Genomic DNA, 18522 nt, shown 5'->3' on the forward strand with positions numbered 1-18522 from the left:
TCGACTTTTTCTTCCGACATGTCACATTGAATTCATTTCAGATAGATCAGACAAAGTGTCAATCCGGACATGACGTCAACGTTACGCGCCATTGAAAGCAGTAAAGCGTGACCTCATTTAAGCTTCACATTGTGAAAGTTGATTCCATTTAAAAGGAATAAATTCTATTAATCTTGACAGCTGGTTTGTTTTAAACTACTTCATTATTTGTATAACCTACATGGTTTGATGCATACTTTCAATAACACATTTTGTCAGTTTAATTTGTTCTTCCGAAAAAAAAAAGTTACGTCAGTAAATGAAAGCTGCTTCATTTGTAAGATAAAAATGGCATCAGTTAATTCTCATTACAAGCAAAATTATTTTCCGCTGTTTATTTTGTGATTTACATTGCATTCTGTTGTGGATCAGATGCTATTTGATGAATTTCTATTTAATACAATTGCTACATTCTAAACTTCATGCAGTAAAAGAAAATAGCTTTCATTTCGGTTTATGTTACAAACGAATTGCAAGATGAAGTTCTGCAAATAAAGTTGAAACATTTGCCCGTTTGGTGGATTAGGAAGAAAGTAAAGCGTTTGACAACTCCAGGTTTCACCTAGCTGCACAATATCGAAAGCACAATCGTTTAGATATCAACTGATATTGCGAAATTCCCTTTTGTAAAAATCTTTGTTCGAAGGAATCTATAGCAGTTATAAATAATTTGATTTGATGTACATGATTTGGCATATACTTGAATTTATTTGGAAGTTTATGAGTCATGATTGATTTTTTTTTCTCCAAAATAAGTTGTATTAAAGGGAAGAGTTTTTTGTTGTTTTTTTTTCCAAAGATTTTACAATTACCACCCTTTTTTACATTTTTTTTTTGTTAGATATATAGATTTATAATATTCTTAAGATAAATCTTAAAATTCTACTCTATTAAAATAAAGTGAGACGGAAGAAAAAAAACCCAACTCTTCATACCAGGGATCATTTATTTAATATACTATATAAGTACATTGTACATTATTGAGCTTTCAAATCTTTTAAAATTATTTCACATTGGACATTTAAGGTTTATCAAACTTCGGTGACCTTTTTAACAGGTCAAAAGGTCATATTTTTGACGTTGCATTGTTCATTGCATGCGCTTATGGTTTGACGACTGTAATATCACACACATGAAAAATAATAATTATAAGTAATAGCATAAATCTATATGATTTGACTTTCTCAAACAATAAACAGAATGTTAAAGAGTTTATCGGGGTATGAACTTGGTTGGTGGCTATATCTTCTCAGAAGCCCTTCGGGCCTCACGGATTTGAACACGAAATCATGCAAGTTCGTATCCCGTTGAACTTTTTAACATTTCTGATTATTTCTTTGATATTACAGAAATGACGTTTTACTCATATGTAGGTTCATTTAAGGAAATATATTTGCAAATGTAAATATTTAAAGATATGTTGTTTATCAGGGCATCGTTTGACATCCGGAGATAACCCCAAGTAAAAATGTATATCTGTCTGTTAATCTGGGTCTTTTTTCATTTACTTATTTTCCACCATGACGATGAGAGCACACTTGAAATTCATTGTCCTGCTTTTACTTCCACAAATAATTGGAATGCAAGGTAGTAAATTAAAAGGACCATCTGGCGACACACAGGATGAATTATTAATACACTGAAAATTTTGTTTCATATTGACGCTGCATGTTTTATTTTCAAATCCCAGGATCTGTATCAGATGATGAAGAATCCATGTTTGATGGTTCTGGCTCTGGCTCTGGCTCTGGCTGCTTCGAGGTGACCGCTGTACCCGGGCTTTGTGACGTAGGTTTTAAAAACGTGTTATTGGTCTTTATCAGTTCACATATGTATTGGCGAAATAGAACATGATGAACTATTTAAGATTTTTTGAGATATCAGAAAAAAAATCACTCTCAGTTTTAAACCAAATACTGTCTTTGAAAAGGGATCAGCGTAGAATAGGGAATTCTTAGGCTATGTGTACTCAGCTTTTGTACCCCCTAAACGGCAAATTCAGTATGTAAAGTTTTTTAATACTTTAAAAAGATTAAGTGAAAAATGAATCATAATTACTGCCAATATGAAAATTGTTGTTTTACAAATATTTACATTATTTACAACGCTCTTGTAAAATGGGATAGTTTCTTTGACGATCTCTTAAGATAAGATACATTTCGATCAATCCTTCTATCTTTAAGCTTTCGGCTTTAAAAACTTTCTTCTGTAGTGATTTGTTTTAAAAAATTGAAGTTCTTAAAAACATTGTTATTCAGTGCAGCAGAGACTCTGCACTCAATTCCATGTGTTAAGTTTAGATTGCTGTATTTCAAATAAAATTTAGTTGCACCTTAATTGAAATAAAAGCAAAGGCATTCAGATTTCAATTTTAACATTTGTGAAACATGCTGCCTAATCCATTTATGTAAATATATATTTGCATAATAAAATATGTTCAAATCAAATCAATATAAACAATATGAATTTTGAGAAACAATTTACAATGTACCGGTATGTCTTACATTTTATAGCGCAAAAGTGTCGTCTTTCTAATGAAAATTGCATCAGATTCCTTTACATCTTTTGCTTTAAACCTATCTACTTTTGTTTCGTGGTCACGAAAGATGGTGAAAATCAATTTTTAGTGTACGGTCCTGTACGACTGCCTGGAGACCAGTTCCCGATCACAGTGTGAATCCACTCTTGGGGACTGCTTCACTAGATTCGACGGAACAGGGGGATGTGACGGTAGGTCGAACGAAAGAGACTCTATATACAGTTGTACTATTGTACTGTCGCGTGTAAATTTTGAATTTACCGGGTGGCAGTAGATACATAAATTTCAAAAATTGTCACCTGGTATATATATTCAAATTTCAGTACCCTATGTAACATTCCTGGTATTAGATTGGTTGGTATTAAAATGAATTAAGCACGTGAATGATAGAGATGCATTTCCGAAGTAGATTACTTGTAAAACTTAAAATGTAAATCCGGACAACTGAATCAGCTGAATAGTATTTATGCTTTATAATTTGAACTCTCGTCATCATCAGTTGTCTTAGATTGTCAGATTGTGATACCCTAAGAATATATATACGAATAGAATTAATACTTTTTTATACTAATACATATTTAATTAAGCAGATTGATATTTGCTGGTTTCTTTTTTTTTAGGTGAAACAAATTCTACCAATATCTCGAATAAACCACCAAATGGTATGTATCTATGTAAAAAAAATATTGAAGTTTTTTATGATAATAATGTTGATAAATAAATTTTTTTTAAATTATTATACTTTCGTGTTAAATACTGTAATCTGATTGGATTAAACACCGTTGATAATCCGTTCTATTACCCTCAAGCAACACGCTTGGCAACGGGTAACGTAACGATTTGTTATATGCGCCTAAATTATGCGCGTACGGTTCGCCGTAGAATTCACGTAATTTCTATATAAAAGCAATAAAATTTCTCTAAAATTAAGACATTCAATAATAATAATTAATAAATAGTGCCTGTTTGGGAGAATAACAGTTGAAATTGACACCCCTCGAAACCATTGTCAACCTCCGCTTCGCATCGGTTGACAATGGTTTTCTCGCGTTGTCGGCACTATACATATAAAGTTTTCTTTCCCAAACAGATAACATGTGTATGATTTAATATCAAGCTTTATATATATATCATAAAATTTAAATTCTGACAATTTGAAATTTTTTTCAAAGTTCGTTAATTTTTGGACATTATCAATGCACTTTAAAATAATCTTCATCGATTGTCGTGAATTATGATATTTTAAGAAAATATTTCCGTATAAAGTTAATACTTATTACATAGATAATCAAGTAGTTTGATATTAATTTACTGATATCATTTTCTAGGTGAAACGAAATCCACCAACACTTTGAATAAACCACCAAATAGTATGTATGTTAAAAAAATAAATAGCAAACATCATTAGTATCTCGAAAAGATAATAAACAAAAAGGATTTTTGTTGTGAATAGTCACTCACAGAGTAAGAGATAACCGAGTAAAACACTTTGTTTATATAACATTATACTTTTTATGTTAGTAGCTTTTCCAATAGTAGGTCTCTACAATTGATTAATACTAAACCCTTAGTTACAAAAATTATTAAATTTTTTTTTAAAATCCCAACTGACTTTAAAAACGATAATTTTTAAATTTTGCAATCTAAAGGTTTTTTTTTTAAATAAAATTAGACAAATGATGAAAAAAGTTACAGTTAAAGAGTTAACTGGGGACCAATATGTAATGACAGTTACATTGGGGACACAGTAGTTTTCTGTAGGATTCTTTGGAGAATAGATGGAGTGTTCTGGAGTAACACTGGACCATATTATATCATCAATCAAAGGAATTTCATTTGAGTGTCACTGGAGTTTATTGGGGGAATGTAAAGTATCATTGGAATTTGTTAAGGTTCATTGGGGTGGGGAGAGGCACATATTTCAGTTTTTTTATATTTAACTTTCATTTTATAGATCTTCATGATTCAGCAATTGTTTCCCAAACGTCTTGGTTTGTAGTTGCAGTGAGCGCTTTGGCCGCCTTAGTTGGTTTGCTTTGAGGTATGTGAAATGTTTAATTGACTTAGTTTTAGGTATTGATAAAAGATGCCCATACTCGATTTTTAAGGATACTTTTGATAACAGAAAACTGAAATCTATTATTCCCTCTTTTTCATCCTATCTACTGGCTTTGCTATGATCGGTATCTTGTTAATAAAAAATTCAAAAATATGTTTTAAAACCCATATACTAGTATTTGTGTGCGCTTTTGTGTTAATTCAAATACATTCAAGAATTATTAAGAAAACACGATTTTGCAGCAGAGAAATCCATGTTAAAAAGATAATGGCATTGTGATGAATTCCCTGGTTTTTAATTATTTTTAATTCAGCAGGATACTAGTATGGTACTTCATATGCAGTTTATTTACAAAGCTTTAAATTGACTTGACTACTTAAAGGGGCATGCTCACGATTTTGGTAAAAAATTATTATTTCGATTTTATTGTTTACATTGCTTCAGAAAGAAATTTTTTAGTAGGCAACCAAAACTTCATTCGTTGAGTTATAAGCGTATGGTGTCTGGATAGGGCCATTTGCGTTAGCGCGACATCGCGTTCAGATAAACAAGACATCGCGCTAACACACAACACGCCGTCGCGCTAACGCAACTTTGCACAACACGCCGTCGCGCTAACACACAACACGCCGTCGCGCTAACGCAACTTTGCACAACACGCCGTCGCGCTAACACACAACACGCCGTCGCGCTAACGCAACTTTGCACAACACGCCGTCGCGCTAACACACAACACGCCGTCGCGCTAACACACAACACGCCGTCCCGCTAACACAACTTTGCACAACACGCCGTCGCGCTAACGCAACTTTGCAAGTTTCACAGTCTAGTAGGAAGTCGTGTCCGGAAATATCAGACTGCGCATGCTTAAATATGTAGGCATGCACGGAAGCATGGATGAAAAATAAATAAAATGTACTTTGAAATATATATATTATTTTCATTTATTATCAATGCATATGAATAAAAATATAGTTACTAGTGTGTCACTGTATAAGGATATGAATTATTATAAAATCTACCAATTGATCCATTAACCTTAAATATTTGATAAAATTCATTAAATCAACAATAATATATTCATGACATATAGGCGTCGGAACCGGGGGGGGGGGGGGGGGGGAGTCCCCCCCCCCCCCTCTTTTTTTTGATAAGTAATACCTCACCATTAGGAACATAGCAGAATATAGGGTTCAACCCCCCCCCCCCCCCCCCCACACACACACACACACACTTTTTATCGCAGAAAACATAATTGTTCCGTAATGTACGTTTGAAAGATTTAGAAGTTGGAGTAAAAGGCATAACCCCCACCCCCCACGGATTAGGATTTCATGATTTTGGGAATTAGGTTTTTTTCTCTCAATATTTCTGAGGATTAGTCTAGCCCCCCACTTTTAATTTGCTTCCGACGCCAGTGTGACATGTTATATACCTGTAATTTTACATTTTAAAATTTCTTTGCTTTGGTAATATACAGAGCACCTAATATGAATTTGTGACATGTACATGTTATAGATAAATCATTGCTGAATTAATTAATTACATCAAATATTTAAGCTAAATTTATCAATTGGTAGATTTATTAATAATTTATATGCACTCTAGCATATCTTTATACAGTGACATACTAGTAACTTTATTTTTATTCATATGTATTGATAATAATTGAAAATAATATATGTATTTCAAAGTACATTTTATTTATTTTTCATCCATGCTTGCATGCAGGCCTACAAATTTCAGCATGCGCAGTCTAATATTTCCGGACACGACTTCCTACTTATGGAGGGTAATCGTGTTCAAAAATCCAGACATGTAAACCTGTAAATCCGAATATGCAATCGTGTTGATGTGTGAGCCTGAGCATGAATATGAGTAATTCTGATCGTGTAACCTATAAAACTCGGGCATAAACACGTGTAAGATTTGACTCAGTTCCTTCGCATGATGCACATTTTGCAACTTTATTGTTTACATTAGTTAATTAAACCTTCAACTTTGCACACTTTCAATCCGTAGTTTCTGCGTTTGTAACTTCAGGCTCGGCAATAGCACATCTGACATGATACAAATTGACAAATGTAAAGTCTACAAGTTTGTCGAATTTTGACATGACCTTATATGGAAACAGTGACGTCACTGATAGAAAAAGGCTAGCTGCAGGTAAAGGCATGCCGTAATCGCCCGAATAGGGACGGAATAAATAAAAAAAAATGTTAGGTAAGCCTATAATCATATTATCTCTGGATAACAACATTTCATAGAGTATTATTTTTCGGAAAATTAAATTATGAGATTGGTGTACATTTTATCAAGAGAATGTATAAAAGATGCGAGTAAAGAATTCGATCGGCTTCAGATATCCTCTTAGAACTGAACAAAATTACATTTAATGACTTTGTTTGAATACACGTGAATAAAGATGTATACGCATTTTTATTCATAGGCGTCTGAACCGGGAGGGTGGGGGGGGTGGGGGCTAGGGGGTGGGGGACTTAGCCCCCCCCCCCCCCACCCACTTTTTTGCCAAGTTAGATCTAACCATTAGGAACATAGCAACAGGGAGGATTCAACCCCCCTCCCCACTTTTTCCTCGCAACAAACAAAATTGTTCCTTAAAAGACCTTAAAGAGAATGAAATATTAATAGTGATATTGAAAATTAGAGTCATAGTAGGTATACTAGCACCCCCCCCCCCCCACCACCACCACCACCACGGATTAGGAATTTCATGATTGGGGGGGGGGGGTTGAGCAGGTAAGATTGGAGTTATTGGTATACCCTCCCCCACGGATTAGAATTTTCATGATTATGGGAATTCTTGTCAATATTTTTCATGATTAGTTTAGCCCCCCCCCCCTTTCAATTTGCTTCCGACGCCACTGTCTGTTATTAAAGTACATGCAACAAATTGTTAAAGTATAGGCTTCGGCTGCATTAAGAAAATATCTCCAAATGCATCCTTATCGCTACCACAAAGTTGTGACAAGACCCCCCCCCCCCCCACGCGAAAAATTACACGGGGTCCGTCAGCTGAGTTGCAAAGTTATCGATAAGAAAAACAAACCATTTAAAGACATTGGTTTTGAGATTGTGATTACCCGGTAATATGAGACATAAGAAGCGACACCCTCTTTAAAAAAAAATAAATAAAAATTCCAAAGATAAGGTTAACTGTCGTAAAATTAAAATTTTAAGAACTGTTTCTTTGCATTGTCGGCAATATATAGGAAAAAAAGCCTATCATTCAGGTAAAAATTGACATTTTTTAAAAATTATTTTAAGCAATTATTACGGGATTGAGTATGACGTCCTGAATGTCGGTTCAATACAGACTCACTTTGTGAAGTTGGCTGATAAAAATTTTCTGGAGAGCTAGTATAATACAGCTTTACAGCCCCTTGTGAACTAGCTGCAGGTCTGTAGCTCCCTGTCTAAAAATACAGATGGACGATCTTTGAGCTACAGTGCCTCCCATAGTAAAACTTCAATTTACGGCGCACAAAAATATGCGCTAGTTTTTTTATATTATTATTGAAGATTGTGTTATTATTTATCTTTCACTTACACAAAAACAAAAAGTATAAATACATGTAAAGTAACATAAATTTTTCCGCGAAAAATTACCAAATCCTTGCAGGTCGTTTATTACCATGAGAATTATATTACGGAAATTAGCGCATTCGTCACATCGGCAACGATTTTTTTTCTACATTAACCTCTTCCTGTTTGGTCCAGTTTCAATCATACTTCAAAAGCTTATTGCAACAGTTTAGCTGAATATTATGTTTATTTTTCGTTAATTCCGGTCCGGTGGTTACGGCATGCCTTTTCCGCAGCAAGGCAGTTGCCATATAAGGTCATGTCAAAATTCGACAAACTTGTAGACTTTACATTTGTCAATTTGTATCATGTCAGATGTGCTATTGCCGAGCCTGAAGTTACAAACGCAGAAACTACGGATTGAAAGTGTGCAAAGTTGAAGGTTTAATTAACTAATGTAAACAATAAAGTTGCAAAATGTGCATCATGCGAAGGAACTGAGTCAAATCTTACACGTGTTTATGCCCGAGTTTTATAGGTTACACGATCAGAATAACTCATATTCATGCTCAGGCTCACACATCAACACGATTGCATATTCGGATTTACAAGTTTACATGTCTGGAATTTTGAACACGATTACCCTCCATACCTACTAGACTGTGAAACTTGCAAAGTTGCGTTGGCGCGACGGCGTGTTGTGCAAAGTTGTGTTAGCGCGACGGCGTGTTGTGTGTTAGCGAGATAGTGTATTGTGTGTTAGCGCGATGGCATGTTGTGCAAAGTTGTGTTAACGCGACGGCGTGTAGTCTCGTTCAACCAGACGCTCGGCTGTCTCCGTAAAACTCCGACGAGCAGAGAGTCTGCTCGTCGGAGTTTTACGGAGACAGCCGAGCGTCTGGTTGAACGAGACTAGACGGCGCGTTGTGTGTTAGCGCGACGGCGTGTTGTGCAAAGTTGCGTTAGCGCGACGGCGTGTTGTGTGTTAGCGCGATGTCTCGTTTATCTGAACGCGATGTAGCGCTAACGCAAATGACCCTATCCGGACACCATATAAGCGAGTTACAGAACTTACAATTCTTTGCTTTGTTAACAATATGTTTACATTTTGGATGTTGAAGAGAAAATTCCAGTTTAAGACTTAAAATAAATGTGTTTAACTTTAAGAATTGTTTATTTTTGCTTAAAATTAATAAGAAAATTGACAATTTAGTTTGATAAAGACTTTTGCTGGTATTTTGAACAAAAGCAGGGCACGAGCCTTGTTTACATTACAAAGTATTGTGAGCCCTGTATCTTGCTTATACAGTAACTTTACGACTGACTCTTAAATTACATTTAAGCATTAGAAAAGCATTCCTAAAGCATTGTAAACAGCAAAAAAAAGAAAAATAAAACTTGACTAAAATCGTGACCATGCTCCTTTATTGAATACATGTATAATAAATAAGAACCATGAGAAGTGACCTCCTAGTAAATCTAATCTAGTTTGATTTGTATTATGTCCACAGAGCAGCTGACCGTCACTGAATGACTGTAGTTAAACGGGCCAACCCACTATTCCATACAAACCACGATCGAGAGAGGCAGAGTTGAAATTTCTATGATTCTTCTGTAATTTTGATTAGTTAATAGCTGAAAATATATTCCTTTTTTATATACAGTAAATTCACACTTGGATTAAAGCTTTACAGGTAAAATCTTACAGTTACTATAATAAAACCAGTTGTATTGTTGCATATTTGCATTCAAATGTCCAATATTGTTTTCAGTGCCATGATTTAATTTGTGTACATTAGACTATTTAATTATATGTAATAAATAAATATTCTTATCTTTATAATACTTAGAGAAATATTTTGCCTTTTATTGCAACTACATGTGTACATAGTGACGGTTTATGCTTTTCTTGATATTGACGTCAATCCAATATGATGTATAACCGACTCTCGGACAAGATAAGGGCGGATCAGGAACTTTTCCTGGAGTCCAATCCCAGCTCAAGCATTTTGAAAAGGCCAAATTTGGCTCGGCTTGATATTTAGAAGACGTTTATCCATGCAAGCATCAAGCCAATTGGAATCTCAGTCGAGATTTGGGCGGTTCCAGGAACTTTTCTATATCCTTGTGTAGCAGTAAATAGGCAGAGAGCAATGAAACGTATGACAAAAATTCTTTAAATATTGAAAGCAACCCTCCAAAAATTCAAATATGAAAATAGATTTGCGTTGCTTATTCTAGATTTGTAATCTCAGTTGAATTGAAGGGGTTAACGTTGCTACAATCCACAGGTTTTTAAAGTGAGCTTTTCTAGTCAGAATTTATCCGTTTAGAACTGTCGTGTTTGTTGTCGTAAAACTTTTCTTCTCTCCAGAACCAATTTGCCAAAGTTGGCATAAAGCATCATGGGGAGAAAGGCTTTTTATTAAGTCTAAATGAAGAGCCATGTTTGATTTTCATCAGAACAACCAAATAGCCTAATCCATCCTTTAACGTAAGGGTCTTATTTTTTTTGGTAGATTTTTGTTCTCTACAAGGGTTTAAAGTTCATTATAGAAAAAAGTATAAAACAGCACATACATTTTCCTTCCGAAAAACATAAACACGATAATTTATTATATAGAGGGGACCAGTTACACTGAATTTTTAGTGTCATAGATGCATGTCGTTTCGTCTGTATGTCAGATTGAGGTTGGGGATTGATTATAAATTCAGGGGAAAATCGAATAAAGCAAAAGACTTTAAACTTTTCGTATATGAAATTATTTCAAAGAATGTTTCAAATTTATTTATGCTATAATATCAGGGTGCAGACTGGCATGTATTTTGATTTTGGGGGGAGGGATTGGATAGATGTTTTAATGAATGTTGCACCCATGTGATGAGGATCGAAATCACGAAGTTTTAGACAGAAGTCGGAAATGTTTTCTTTGTTGCGCCACTGCGTCCATTAAGTAAAAAAATGGAATGTGTATTGAATCCATCACTCATCTGCGCATGAAATTTAAAATGTGTGACATGGATTCTCACAATAAAACACCAAACAAATGAATAATTAATAAAAACATCGTATCAATCAGGCATGTAGCATCGTTTTTTAAGGTTGGGGATGTTACGTGCCTGTCAATTCAAGTGCTATGTGTCAAAAGTCCGACTACATGTAACTCTATTTTTACATGGTGCACACAGAATAAAAAAAGATAAAATAGATAAACGGATGTTCAATATAGATAGCTTTTTTTACATAATTTCCTGGCTTTCATTTCCCTGTACCATTTCTTTCCACCATAATAAAACTTTTTCCAGTTTTGTATTCTTGGTCTTGTAGTATTGTAATGAGATCCTACAAAAGTCGTAGAAACAATTGCTGATTCACTTCTGGGGTCAAACTTTGTTGTTAATTATTAATGAAAAATAAAGATATAAGAAATAGGAACCAGTTTCAGAAGCATTCAGGAGAGGAGCGCTTCCTGTTAGATTATTGCTAGTTACATAATGACTAAATGAAATATTTACGTAAAATAACAATTTAACATTCGAAAACGGTTTCGAATTTTTTTCGCCTCGCTATAAAGCTATATATCGTATTCCCTTTGAATAAGCATTGGGCCACGAAGTGACGGTGAGTTGACGCTTTTGAAAATTCATGTTGTCTCAAAGAGGGTACCACGTGATTGATAAATCAGTTGTTTGAGAGAACTTTTGAGTAAAAGGCATTTTGATTATTATTAAAAAAAATAGCATAATATCAGTTTTAAAACCCAATATCCAATCATTTTCGTAGACACAAAAAGAATTAGACAGTGTCACATGTAATGTAATTTTTACTATTATTTTTTTCATTTCATAGAAGTATTTTTAATATTGATGTTATGTTGGCGGAAGTAGACATCCGTCCATGTAGACGGGACAGCTTCAGGTTCGTTTGACAATGAAAACCTACATACTGCTCCTTGTTGTGATGTTATTTCTACAATCTTATGGTAAACAAGGTTATGATATCTAGAATATTTATTGTGTTTGATAAGTTTTTAGTATCTTCTAAAATACAAAAATGCTTTTATTTAAAATCCCAGGTTTTCTATCAGACAATGAAGACTTTACGTTTGACAAATCGAGCTCGGGTTCTGGTTGCTGCGAGATTACCATTGCATCGGGACTTTGTGACGTGAGTTTTTTGGTCATTTGAAACCGCACCTAAATGTCAGAAAATTTATTATTGCACTTAAATGTCTTGATTTAAAGTTTTAAATTATAATTTGAAGACTTTCTGGTACTATATTTTTAATGATGCCGTAAAATGACATTTTTATTACCAAAAATTCCTTTTTTTATTCTGATGTTATATAATTCGACTTTCAAAAACTTAAGTGTATCGCAAATGACAAGGCTAAGACTTGACTATTTCCAGCTGACTAAGTAGTATCATGCTTAATCCCCCCCCTTCAAATCCAATGTTTTTTTTATTTTTTAACTGAAGGTGACATTTGTCTTTCAGTGTGCCGTCTTACACGACTGCCTGGAGACCTGTCCCCGATCACAGTGTGAGTACATTCTCGGGGACTGCTTCACGCGACTCGAAGAAACCAGAAATTGTGATGGTAGGTCGAGTGTTGATCACTTTATATGTGATGTATCATACCTTTGAACTCTGTGTCAAGTACGAATCCACTTAAAATCAGATGAATTTTCTAAACATGCTACTTGTTTTTGTTTTGTTTTTTTCTTAGAAACATCCCTTTAATTTGGGTTAATCGGGTCTAAGTTATACGTAATCGAAATTTAAAATCTTACATAAGTACCTGGGGGCCTGTTCCCGTTACAGGGGGGGGGGGGGGGGGACTTTTGAGGACAGCTTCACTAAATTCGGAAAAATGTTATGGTTAGTCGTGTGTCAATCACTTTGTATAATTATGATATAACATGAGACTTTGTTTGTATAAATTAATAAAAACAACACCCCATTTTCGCAATTATAAATTTCCCATTTTTTTTTAAATATTCATGAACGGTTGATTAGATAGGCCCCAATTATGGAGGATGAAATACAATTATATGTATTGAATCAGATCAAATTGTCGTAAAATCAAATAATAAAGAAACAAACAACATGAGTGATAGTTTATATATTTGCTTTTTCTTCGCTCTCTCAAAAGCAGAGTTTGGCCTTTTAAGTGCAGTTTATGCGGGTTTATTACTCATTTTCAATTACCTAATTATTGCTTTTTCGCGCCCATACTTCTAAAACTACGAACAAACTACTTTTTATTAGTTGTATTTTAAGACCAACGGACCCAACTTGTTTTTTAAGACCAGCGGACCCAACTTTTTTTTTGAAAAACATTTCGAAAATCAAATTAAAAAATATGGCCTAATGCATTGGAAAAGAAACAATATATTTACCTAGTGCTTCATGTAACTAATGAAAAAAATTATTTTAGAGTGGGATAAATCAAGTGTCCACGCATTTTTTTCAGACCGACATGTGTATGAAAAAGAAAACTATTTTGCAAATAACATTTTACTTATAATTAAATCCTCCAATCAAATATAATTTCCAGACTTGGTTTTTAAAATTGTTATGCTAACACTTATGACTAATTTGGTGTAACTTCGTTTTTGTAACCTTTCGTTTTAGGCCCCTTACAATATAGATAAGACCCTTTTACACTTGCATCTCCCCAATCTATGCTGTTGGTACTTCACTGATAGAGTACTGTTAGAGAATATTTCGGCAAAGCAAGTCAGTGAAAGACAATGCCTTGAAGGTAAAGTTGTCAGGTCCTTGTTATCGAAACTTTAACTTACGTGTATCTGATGCCCCCCCCCCCCCCCCGCCTTTGTTTACTATCTGTCTTTAACCATACGCTGGTAAGTAAAATTGGCGGGAACATTTTGGTTAAGAGTGAGATTCAATAATATCTGGGTTGTAAATGAAGACTTCGTTGGTATATACAGCATACTTTTTAATGGAGTCATAATTCTGTTATCCAAAATGAATAGATACTTGGGGTTTATGTACATCACAGTGAATGTAAGTACACAAGTGTCCTATCATTGTGAAGTATCAGTGAGTCACAGACACATGTCGTCAGTTCAAGGGGAGATTGGATTAACCTAAATAGTCCCAGCATAAATCATTCCACAATGATGATGGTTAAAATGTTATCGTTCACAAAGGGCACATGCACCATTTTGAATTTTTTGTTTCGATTTTTTCTCAAATGGTGAATTTTATTGGTGTTCTTTCATCAATAATCTAAATTTATTGATGCTGTCAGGGGTACTATTGCTAATTGCATTAAATAGGTTCTGACTGATTAGTAAATAGCATTACATAACATGTACGATGAATCAGATATTTAACGTAAAAGCTAAATAAAACTGTCTCCCTGCTCACATGTGATGAAACATTTACATATTACGTTACGTAACATTTGACTAATACCTAATTATAGTGTAAATAAGAAATATTTTGTGTTGTTGTTTATCGTAGCGGAAGTTGACATCCGGTTATGACGTACATATACTATACGACAATGCATGCTTGGTCTGGGTATTTTTCAATTTGTTCGCAAGCTCCTCAATGACAATGAGATCGTGCGTGCAAATCATTACTGTGATTTTACTTCAACAAATCTTTGGGATGCAAGGTAAAAATGACTCGTACGCTCTTTGGGTCTTCTTGTGAATATAGTTTTCTACCGAACACATTTTTTTTTTCAAATTCCAGGATTTGTTTCAGATGATGAGGAATATATGTTTGATGGATCGGGCTCTGGCTCCGGCTGCTTTGACATAACCACTGTATCTGGGCTCTGTGACGTAAGTTTAAAAAATCAGATTATTGGTCAATGTTAGAGCATATACCCGTTATGTATATGTATTGGTGAAAAAGATGTTGCATAATTTTTTCGGATTCTTAGGACCTTCATGAAAATATCCAGACGCCTCATCTTATTTGAAAATTTGTTCGTGAAAAGGGTTCATTATAAATTTGGCAATGAAAAATAAGCTTTGTACCCTCTAATGATAGATATTTTGTTTAATTTTGCAATTCGTAAAGCTTAAAAACGTATGTTTTGTAAGTCGAATAGTATGGAACTACAGGTTACATTATATACATGCTACAGTTAAATATGTTGATGATATTCAACTAACATTGTATTAAATAGCTTAGTATTATATTATCGTTAAAATTATTTTTTTATTACAATAATATTTTTAATCAACCTTTAACTCAGCCTTTTAGCCTTTCTTCATTTACTATAGGCATTCAGCACTTAAAGAATTTTATTTCATTTTACAACATCTTATTGCCCAAAAAGCGATAGAGCCGTTACTACTCAATATCATATCAGACTGTTATGCATTATTAAACACCCCCCCCCCTTCCGAACAAAAATGTTTGTCAAATAACAATCATTTTTGACCTTTCAATTTCAGTGTGCCGTCTTACACGACTGCCTGGAGACCTGTCCCCGATCACAGTGTGAGTACATTCTCGGGGACTGCTTCACGCGACTCGAAGAAACCGGAAAATGTGACGGTAGGTCAAGTGGAGATTATGTAAAGTTTCATACCTTTGAACTATGTGCCGAATATAAATCCACTTCATATCAGATGGGTTTCCTAAACATGATACTTAAATTGATTTTCATAGAAATAACCCCCCCCCCCAATTTCTGTTTTATCGTGTCTGTTTCTTACGTAATCGAAATTTAAATCAGTTGAGGTATGATTTCAAGCTTTTTTATTTAACCAAAAAAAACCCCCACATTTTGTTTGATAGTTGATTTCATCCAAAAGTTTCATTAAACTGTACAAATATAGAGCCTCTTTAATCGACAACCTTAATGAATTTAATCATAATACACTTTTTTGTTTTAGGTCAAAACAACACCACGAACATCGTGAATAGATCAACCATAGGTATGCAGCAGCATGAAATATTTCTGACAGGTTTCTTGTGAAAGTTTTAAAGCTTGTTTTAAACAAATTTATAACATATACAGGCTTCACACACCACAGGCACGTTTGTATTAACTATGATTTGATTTGAGACATTGGAATTCGCCCAGTCTTAAATTCGCCCATTGACAAGGAGGGCGAAAGGGGCAAAAATAATACGGGGCGAATATTTCCCTGTATACAGTAAGAAAAAAATTACCAAATTAAATTACGAGAAGAATTTTGCTAAAGTTTTTAAGAAATGTTGTCTTTTAAAGTAGGAAAAAAATAATGTGATGAAAAACAGCGTTTTTAAACTAGGTGTTTACTTAAAAATGAAAAATCTAAAAAGAAATCTATTTGTTCTGTATCATTTAACTGAATTGGTCGTTCTAAGAAATAAAAAAAATTAAACTAAAAGTCCAACGTCCCGAAAGCTAGACATCTACATGTGAAATAGCAAAGGCTTTCAAGCTATCATCCTGATTGTAATCTGCTGTGTCTCACGTGAATTTCAAGCGGAAAATTTCCCGCGAAAAAGTTCTTGAAAGTGATTTTCAATTCACATAAATTTCACGTTAAATTCACGTGAATCTTTTATAACTGGCTGTGTACACAAGTCCCTTTGGACTATGTGATTTATGGTTGTTTGGAGTCCGTCATTGACGTACACTTGCCTCTGAGGACGACATTGAATTATACTTTCAACATGTTATGTCCCATATGTTTAACTTAATGTTTACCGACTTTGTAGCTTGTATGGAGTTGCAATCGGTACTGTTTGGAGAAATATTGATGAAAACATTTTGTCGGTTATTTTTTTAATATTTATTACATCGGCATTCGTTTTTTCGTTCTAGACGGTTCTGAAACAACGTGGGTAGTTGCTGGAAGCGCTGTGTCTGTCATACTTGTCACGGCAGCTGTGGCCATGCTTGCTCTGAGGTAAGTAGAATGCATATACTGTACAAATGTACCTACCATTTGACAATTTTGAAAACTCAAAGCGTGCTTTAAAGTTTATCGGAACTGTTGATGTTGTGTTTATTCTTATAAGTGACAAATTCATTCTTTAGTGAATGATAAAAAATAAACTGTCGTTAATTCTTCTGTTACATATGGATTGATATATCGATACCATTACACTATAATACATATTACATACCATGCATTCTCTTTTGTATCATTTTCAAATAATTCTAGGAAGAAAACATGCTGTTGTAGAAGAAAAGGTAATGCGTTAATAAAAATAATTATTTGTTTTAGCCGATAATGTATTTCAAAATTGATCAGCTCTAAAAAAATTTGTTTACAAAACTGATTATATATCTGATATCATAACTATCATTTTACTGTTATTTCTGGAAACTAACTGGTTAAAAAGTAGGCCACCAGCAGTGAGTAACTTGTCACTTTGTGTCTTGTTCAGGGAACAGCTGTATCCCACAGACCATCGTTCACCAGCAGCCCAACACACTCTACCAGGCAGACTTTGATGGATACAGCACTATCCATATAGAGACCATGGCTTGCAACGGTCAACAAAACGGTAGTAAAATAAAGAAGGAGACCCAACCCATGATTACATCTCCAAACCAAAAGTTAGTCAGACAAGTTAGCAACAGCTCGAATGATTATCAACTAATGCCAGATATGTTTATCAATGACGTTAAAGAACCTACAGGACATCACATAGTTACAGTGAAAGAAGAAGCAGACGACAATCACAGAAATACCACCTACCAAACCGTGACTGATTTACCGGTACACTATAGTAACCATTACCAAGCGATTAACGAACCTCCGTCATCAGAAAAGAACGAAGCTGAAACTTACTATCAGCCAATGGCGGCCACCAATGATCGTACCTCTCAATACTATACGTTTATGGGAGATACTTCCGGTGTACAGGCTGATGACGAGTACACTGAGATGAAGGACGCGCATGACCAGAAGTGTGACGTTTACGACAATAGCACAACCAGTGAGAACGTCTATTACGGAAATGACGTGGGTGACGTATATTCAAACGAGCCAATCAAAGAAAACCTGATTCCAAAGTGTTCAAACGTCCGTAATCTTAGGGAGGACGAGATATACGAAAAGATAGAGTGTTAGACACTAATTTGCGAAGCTCAAAGGATATTTCCTGATGTATCAAAGTCGATTTTTTTCCATTTTTTTTTTGAATTTTTGAACGGGTACGTGTAAGGGGTTTATTTCTGCTTTTTTAACATGCATTAATAGAGTAAATCAAACGGGTTGATTTTCTAAAAGTAGTAAGCTACAACATGCAAAGGTTTCGACTGTTTTCAGTGATCATATTAAAACATTTTTCCTTGAACGAACATAGTTTATTATTAACAACATTCCCTGTCTTTATTTTATG

General features: G+C 34.4%; 2 protein-coding genes across 3 annotated transcripts; both read left to right on the plus strand.

The window, feature by feature from the left end:
* Positions 1-1024: 1024 nt before the first annotated feature.
* On the plus strand, positions 1025-10882 carry LOC128188507 (uncharacterized). Of its 2 annotated transcripts, XM_052859602.1 has the most exons (7): positions 1039-1626; positions 1730-1827; positions 2667-2769; positions 3199-3240; positions 3907-3948; positions 4533-4619; positions 9695-10882. In XM_052859602.1, the coding sequence occupies exons 1-6, from the start codon at positions 1560-1562 to the stop codon at positions 4616-4618; spliced, it is 438 nt and encodes a 145-aa protein (XP_052715562.1). In that variant the 5' UTR covers positions 1039-1559; the 3' UTR covers position 4619; positions 9695-10882. The 2 variants fall into 2 exon arrangements, with proteins under 2 accessions (XP_052715563.1, XP_052715562.1); XM_052859603.1 differs by lacking the exon at positions 3907-3948 and having other exon boundaries at positions 1025-1626.
* A 902-nt stretch (positions 10883-11784) lies between these two features.
* LOC128188510 (uncharacterized) lies at positions 11785-18477 on the plus strand. The gene is made up of 9 exons (XM_052859607.1): positions 11785-12166; positions 12260-12351; positions 12682-12784; positions 14917-15008; positions 15630-15732; positions 16074-16115; positions 16994-17078; positions 17337-17365; positions 17563-18477. The coding sequence occupies exons 1-9, from the start codon at positions 12115-12117 to the stop codon at positions 18249-18251; spliced, it is 1287 nt and encodes a 428-aa protein (XP_052715567.1). The 5' UTR covers positions 11785-12114; the 3' UTR covers positions 18252-18477.
* The last annotated feature ends 45 nt before the right edge of the window (positions 18478-18522 follow it).

Source organism: Crassostrea angulata, chromosome 6 (assembly GCF_025612915.1).
Source record: "Crassostrea angulata isolate pt1a10 chromosome 6, ASM2561291v2, whole genome shotgun sequence".
Taxonomy (NCBI): domain Eukaryota; kingdom Metazoa; phylum Mollusca; class Bivalvia; order Ostreida; family Ostreidae; genus Magallana; species Magallana angulata.